The 7,801-nt window shown below is 36.1% G+C and overlaps 1 protein-coding gene across 1 annotated transcript; it reads left to right on the top strand.

Annotated features, from left to right (window-relative positions):
* Nucleotides 1-3,457: 3,457 nt before the first annotated feature.
* Nucleotides 3,458-4,920, top strand: LOC116182339 (ATP-dependent RNA helicase DDX54-like; the record flags this gene model as incomplete). The annotated part of the gene is given in 5 exon segments (XM_031502869.1): nucleotides 3,458-3,672; nucleotides 3,727-3,930; nucleotides 3,991-4,292; nucleotides 4,349-4,487; nucleotides 4,546-4,920. Coding segments are annotated over 5 exon segments (1,172 nt in total), but the record flags the coding sequence as incomplete, so codon positions are not given.
* Nucleotides 4,921-7,801: the final 2,881 nt, after the last annotated feature.

The following is a 7,801-nucleotide window of genomic DNA, read 5'->3' as shown; positions in this document are numbered from 1 at the left end:
CCTGGTTTATTAATAGTTTTAAAAGACACGTAATACTATTGTAGGGACAATATTTTGTGTTACCAGAAAGATGTTTTTATTTTTACGCAGGTAAACTTATCCCGAATTTTCCGTACCCATTATTAACCTTTTTTTTTTGGTTAAAAACGCATACAAACTAATTACTACATTTTGTTATTACTAGAATTTATGTTTTGTTAGTTTTATAAGAAGTTTGTGTTTTTTAAATAAAATAATCAAAAGTGGATCGATCATATTTAATATTAACATTTCCATTTGCCTAAAATGGGCTTAGGTAAAGGCTTAGGCAAATGGTATTTAACTGGTGAAATACCATTTGCCTAGTCGAATGGCATTTCAAAACTAAAAAGAACCTTTTGCCCAGGCAGATTCATTTGCCAGGGAAAATGCAATTTGCCTGAACTAACTATTTGCCTACGGCATATACATTCTCATTTTTTATCGTGTTTCTTAATTACTACCAAAACCCGCACTTGCTGCTTCAAATTTTTCGCAAAAAAATAAAGTTTGTGACGAATTTCGAAAGTGTATACTATCTGTCATCGAATGATATAAACAAACAGTGTAGAATTTGAGGAATTTCAGCCAAAAAGAGTAATTACAGTTATTTGTATTTGTAAGGTGCGCTTGCATGTGTGCGAGAAAAAGTGATAAATTATTCCGCTATGGAGGGTTGCTTTTTTATGTAGGTACGTACTCATTTTCTGCTAATTATTAAATTGGAAATTGTATTATTATTTTTAAACTGTAGGTACGTATTGTTTCCAAATTTACAGGTCTTTATTATAGATTCGCGCGCTAGAGATTGTAGGTTCATTAACGTTTTATCACAAAAATTCTTGGAACTTTGATGATTTCCTTATTCTAATAAAAAATGCAGTTTATGTTCATATCGCTTATTTTAGCGGAATCAGTTTTAAACGAATCCTAATTTTAAAGATTCGGTTAGCTCACGCTCCCCAGTCGTAATGAAGCGATCAGTACGGATGATGAACAATCGATACTGTTTGGAAAAATTTCATTCAGCTATACACTGAGCAGAAATTGTAATAATAAATTAAACAAATATACCAAACGAGCTCCTGGGTATGGCTATAGCATGTGCACAACCAAATTTTAAACCTGATGTTAGTTTTGCTTTTATTTAAAGTGTATATGTATGAAATATCATTTAATTGCTTCCATAAATAGGAAAGTTGATACTGCACATCCTACACAAAACCAAATTTGGAAAAGAGCGCTACATTTTCTTTTATTCCAAGTGGCTATGTATCAAATTTCATTTAGTTCCCTCCATAAATAAGAAAGTTGACACTGCGCATGCGCAAAACCAAATGTTGAAACTGGCGTTAATCGATTAGGCTCAACTTTGTTTTATATGACTAAAGCTATGCGCTTGCGCAAATTGAATTTGATGCAATTTGTTTCATAACTACGGGGATGTCAAAAGGGCCTACATTATTTTTTGGTCTAATTGGAAAATAAGCGAACGCCAGCACATTTTTGAAAATGACATTTTTCAGTTTTTTGGCCATAACTCTATTTGTAGAGCTACAAGAAACTAAGAGAGGAAAAATTAATCAGCATAAAATTCTGCATAACTTTGCTCGTAGGCGACTTTGTATCTTTCACTGTTTATGAGATTCCTATAGTGAAAATGAAAAAAAAACACCCTGTATATAAATTATGGTTCTTGACTTTCGTTTATTGATGGAAAAGAAATTTCCAAAAAAAATATTCTTGGAAATTCAGAATATTCCCCAAGGGAAAATTCTGTCCTAAATTGTTATGCGTAATTCGCGCCTTCTCACTGGTTTTTCTTGTGCACGTGAAAATTGGTAATAGGGTTCTTAAAAATCTCCTTCCGCTCAGCCGATCAACTGTAGGTTGATTTCTTAAGGTGTCCGCCATTTTGTTTCAATATGGTCGAATTAGCTGATTCACAAACTCGACTGAGATATTTATGAGTTACACCAACCATTAAAGTTTGGTCGAAATCGGTTTATACAATAGAAAAAGTGTATCGGGCCGGATAATGGAAGCAAGAGTAGGATGGAAAATACACTTATTGGTCATGAATAATTCTAGTCTTGTTCTTTGTTGTTATATAAGTAATTTCTTTAGACTGTGTACTGTCAATGTCTAACCCTCCGTCCTACATGAGTGACAAAAACCGAGCGAACGAAGCGGCCAACGGGGCAATATCAAGTTATTCATAGTGACTTTTTTTACTTTGGAGTTGGAGAATTATGTTTTGGTCTAATCATTGTCAAGGATTACTGTTAATAATACGTTTTTTAAAATACAGGGTGATTCCTATAGTACCTGCCACCGTTTGGGAGCGTGTAGGTGGTGCGTAGGGGAGTATTTTGATATAGGACACTTGGGGTCGGAAATCTAAAATAAGGGTGCCAGAGCCAAATTTACCTTCTGGAATTTCGCGCCTGTAGGTAGGCAACCCAACCGGCCGGCGGTGCACACGGAGCGATCTCAGGCGGCGATGTGTGGCTGACACTTGATCAGAATTTTGTTTAAACCCACGAAATCCCGTCTGCAACGACGCGTATCAAGTGAATAAACACTATGGCAATAGTATAATAATAGTTGGCTAGATGTAGGAAGTGCATTGAGAACAACGGTGGCCACGTTGAACAATTGTAAACGTTATTGCTTTTGACTGTCGTTTTCCCTCCTTCCCTCCCATGTCGCTTCCTCGCGCTAACTCGCTCTGCATCGCTCCGCGCGAAACGTCGGTCGGTTGGGTTGCCTACATACAGGCGTGAAATTCCAGAAGATAAATTTGGTTCTGGCGCCCTTATTTTAGATTTCCGACCCCAAGTGTCCTATATCAAAATACTCCCCTAGGCACCCCCTATACGCTCCCAAACGGTGGCAGGTACTATAGGAATCACCCTGTATATCTGATGTTCGAAGGCAAAAATGATAAAGGAAACTAATGAACGTAATTTATTTGGAAAGAACAACAATAGGTGGATTTCGTCTTATATGGAGAGCTATGGAAACCGAGGAATATAGGTACATTATTCTATGGATATGCAAGAAATTCGACCAGTCAAATAATTTGAACGCTTACGCCGTTTCAAAATTCGCCGTATCGGCGCGCACTTCACTCAACATCGCCGACGTAGGACATGTTCATAATTTTTTAATTGATAAATACTCTTCGGTCGCGTCGCTCTCATCGCGTGCTTCTATCGCTCCCGTAGGACGGGGGGTAAGAAGTAATGAGGCAGGCTTACCAATGATGTGTTTCAAGTAGTAGATTGCAATTTGAAATTTTGGAATGAATGGTGGGAGAGGTAAGAATATTCTTGCACCTTCAAATTGGTTTCCCCTTTGATAGCTTGGTTTGGGAAATTTATTTACCTAGGGGCTCAGAATTGTCTACTTTCTAATACATACATCAATTCCTTAGGTCGCTGTGCTCGAGCAGGTAGAACAGGAACAGCATATTCATTGATTACACCGGACGAATATCCATATATGTTAGATTTGCATTTATTTTTGGGACAATCTCTGTCGATAATAAATTCAAGTAATCCTAAAGGCAATATTGGATGCATTCCTCAAAGTCTAATAGAAGAACAGCATGGTACTATTATAATGCTTCATGATACAAATCCGGATTTAGTAAGTGTACCTATATTTACTTTTATTGCTTATCTTACTCGGATTGTTATTTAGCTTCAAATTAAGCAAACGGCCGATAAAGCGTATACTAAATATCTTCAAACTAGACCTGTGGCTTCAGTGGATAGCAACCGCCGTGCTAAACAATTCTTAACGAATAAGTGTGGCACTCACGCATTTTTCAAAGCTCAAAATAATGATTTGCAAGAAGAACGTGAAAATATTTTGCAACAAATGAAAAACTATCGTCCTCAAGGTGTAAGTTACTCGCAAGTACATACATGTTCTAAACCTAATTGTTACTTAATTACATTGTAGACAGTATTTGAGGTTTGTAGTAAAACAAAATCGCAAGATTATTTGGTTATGAAAGCTACACGAGCATTTCACAAATCCGCCAGAACGGCGTACAAGAAAAATATGGAAAATCAGTCATCAGTTTCAGAAACGAAATTGGTTGCTCTGCCGGAAAGTACAAAAACTGAAATTGAAAGTGTATTTGATGAAATTGTTACTTCCAAAAAGAGAAAGTTAGATTACTTGAATGATATTAAACCCAAAAAACAGAAAGATGAATATTACATCCCCTATTCGGCACCTGACAAATTTACGGAAGATGGGTTAGTCTGCCTAAATATTTACCACTGCATTAAAAATTATATACTATCTATTACAGAATGGCAATAAATAATTTCCAACGGGAAGCATCACAAGCACAATTTGATTTGACAGCCGATACCACCGAAGACATAAAAAGGGCGAAACAACAAATGCGTTGGGATAGGAAGAAGAAAAAAATGGTAGGAGCCAAAAATGTAAGTATAAATTTTGATTTGAATTGCATTGTATTTCACACATGCATGTCATGAATAGGACTTGAAAGTGGGCAAGCTAAAAACCGAAGGCGGAAAATGGATTCCTGCTTCTTATAAAACTTATCGATATGAAGAATGGAAAGAAAAGACTAAAGCTGCTGAAAATGAAGACAATAATGAAGATGATCAATTGAATGATCAAGGAAGATACAACAAACGCTCGCGTTGGGGAAAACATAATGATATGAACAAAAACAAAAAGGCCAAATCAGAGCTGAGGAGTGTCGATCAGATTGTGAAGCAAAGAAAAATTACTGAAAAGAAAAAATTACGCCAGAATAAAAAATTGCGAAAGAAAACAAGAAAGTAATGTCGAGGGCTGTTGTTGTTCTATGTAAAATAAATACATTTTGACAGATTTATGTTCTAGGTACATGTAGTTTTTTGAAGTATGTAAAGCGTTCAACAATTTCTGCCTCTGTTCGGGCAAGAAATGCAGTCGGATCTTTTTTTGACTTCTCAAAAACCCATTATTTTGATGTTGCAACGCTACCAAATAACAGCTATCCTCGCAAATATCTTAGGCCGAGTTTATAGTGAAGCGGCGAGCGCCGAGGATAGCGTAGCAATACGAGGATAGCGGTACATGAGCGATGATAGCGTCGAGGCTGCAAAATTATAGTGGAGCGTGGCTGCTCACTTCTAGGTGAAGGGTATTATCTGCAAAGATGTCGCGGGGAAAGCTTGAAATGAAGTTTATAACTGAAAATAGTTACACAAAATTTGAAATAATTAATAGTTTGTTCTCTCCCGATCATTCGCATCGCGTTCGAAAATGTTCAATACATCCAATCAATAAAGACCGCGAGACTATTGGAGAGTTGCCCGTTTGTACAAAAAGTTAAGGAACCATCCCGATAAATTTCGGCAATATGTTGGTATGTCAATATCGACATTTGGGCATACGCACAAAACTGCATAATCCAGACTCCAGAAGTAAGTGAAAGAGGAACGCGTGTTGTTCGTCGTAAGCATAATAAACGCACGGAAGCGACCGATACTTTCCGAACACTATGTAAACGGCTTACAAATTCAAACATTTTTTTTTCTATCATCACCGCTAGCGGCATCGCGTTTCGCAAAGCTATCTTCACGTTTTCACTATAAACGCCTACATTAGGTTCATTTCGTTTGTTTTCATGGAGGTGAACCTCGATCTAAAACCGCGATGCTATCATCGACGCTGGCCGCTTCACTATAAACTCAGACTTACAGTGTTCACTATTGCCAATTTTCTTAAATAATAATAATGAAATAGTTACAAGTATAATATCGTTAAGTCAAAGTTGATCAATGGTATAATTCAATCATTTGCGGTTTCAAAATATTTTAAAAAAAATTCTTACTCTTAATGTCTCTCCCTTGAATATATTTATTTCGCAATTCGCAAAGTGGGCGCCACTACTGAGTAGCTACCATTCATATTTTGAAGTTCTATGGGCTGGAATATTGTACAAATGTTTGAACCTTGTATTCACGCAATGCAAATCAGATCGCAAAATCAACTGGCTGTAGAAGTAACATTGACTTTTTTTAAGGGTTTGTATTACACCTTTTACTGATGCTGCAGTAAGAATTGGCTGCAGTAGTTTTAGGGGCCAAATATTTTCGAGCGGCCCTGGCAAGATGCAAGGAAATTTGTATTAAATTTCAAAAAATATTTTTTACAAGTACAAATTTAGAATGTTACAATACTTTTGGTTTAGATAAAGGTACAGGAACTTTATCTTAGAGCAAAACGGATAACCATTCACACGTTTGCAGTGAATTTGTTTTTAGATCTAGTTGAAAAGGCCGTATTCTGTGGTTGAACAGTTGGGTGCATCCATAAATAAATTTTGTGCATTTGTTTTAAATAATAATGAGTTGGAGTGGCTATCTGCTCAAATTAACATACATGTAGGCGACATGGTGTAGACTGATGGTCTGTGGGTGAGACGACGAACGCTTCTACAGTGATTAATTAGCTATCAACAATTTAACGCTAAAGCTCGTAGCACAGAATACGGCCTTCTCAGAATAGAAACAGCAATGTTACAAATTTGTATTAAAGTCACTAAATATAAATATATAAATAATGCGAATCTTGCCTTCCATGCTCAGGGTACCTCTATAAAGGATAGCGCTATATGTAATTAATGTGCCGAAAGTGATGGTAATAGATGGTACGTCCTTTTGAACTATGTTGGGGTATGGCTGTATCTATGTATTTATATATCTATGTTTGTATTAAAGTCACTAAATATAGAAAGTACCGCAATCCATTGGGCTCGTGTGTTAGAGAGAGAACGCATGATTTTTGCCCAAAAATGGCGGAAGTTACCAGATTCTAGAAACTTTAATGTTAGGGATTGTTCCACCTGTTTGGAGATATCTGTATATATTTTTATAAAACATGACAGTACTATGAAGTTAGGTTATAAAAAAATGCTATTCAGATTTTATTTGTCAATTTTTTTAAGTTGGCAGCAAATTTGCCCAAAAATGGCGGATGATTGCGGTACTTTCTATATCTAGTGACTTTATTTGTATGGTATTTTGGCGGACCCTGGTGGGTGTACTGTGAACTAAAGCATCAAAATCAGAGTAGCGCCATCTGGTGACCAGCTTCTAAATCCATGAAGTAATTTCCCCAATTCGATCTAAATCACAAATACCTATAGATAAAGAATACACAGTTGTTAAATTGCAAGTATATTTAGATACAATCACATTACATTATTTAACACAGACATCTTAAATTACATGTTTACAAATTACATGTAAAACTCAGAAGTAAGTGCAACTTACGCTTTGTAGAAGTTAACACTTTGCAAAAAGATCCTTACCTACGTAACGAGTTGTCCTACGAAATATTTGGTTTTAATTGCTGTTTGAACTACATATTTTTGTTAAAAAATATCTTTTTTCTATTTCGGTGTCACAATGATGATTTTGTACAACTGTTTTCGGCTGAAAACAGTTGTACAAAGACAGTGATTATAGTCGTTTTTTTTTGGTAACTCATCTCTTAAGTTGGCAGTTACTAGTTAGTACAAGTAGGTACTTCGTTGGGTACTTCCATGTTTGAACTTCAAAATGTCAGTCTTACTCATATATATAAGAGAAGTATATGGATAAACGAGTGGACACGCCTATCGCCAACGTTAGTGGATGGAAATATACTTCTGTCATTAGTTGGGAACTAGGCGCTAATGCGCTTGCCTGTTATTATGTAGTGTTATTTACCAAGCATTTACTCCAGTTTGACATTA

This window comes from Photinus pyralis, unplaced genomic scaffold (genome assembly GCF_008802855.1).
Source record: "Photinus pyralis isolate 1611_PpyrPB1 unplaced genomic scaffold, Ppyr1.3 Ppyr1.4_unclustered_Scaffold4811, whole genome shotgun sequence".
NCBI classification, from domain to species: Eukaryota; Metazoa; Arthropoda; class Insecta; order Coleoptera; family Lampyridae; genus Photinus; species Photinus pyralis.
The sequence above is the reverse complement of the archived record's forward strand: the minus strand, read 5'-3'. Positions and strand labels throughout refer to the sequence as shown.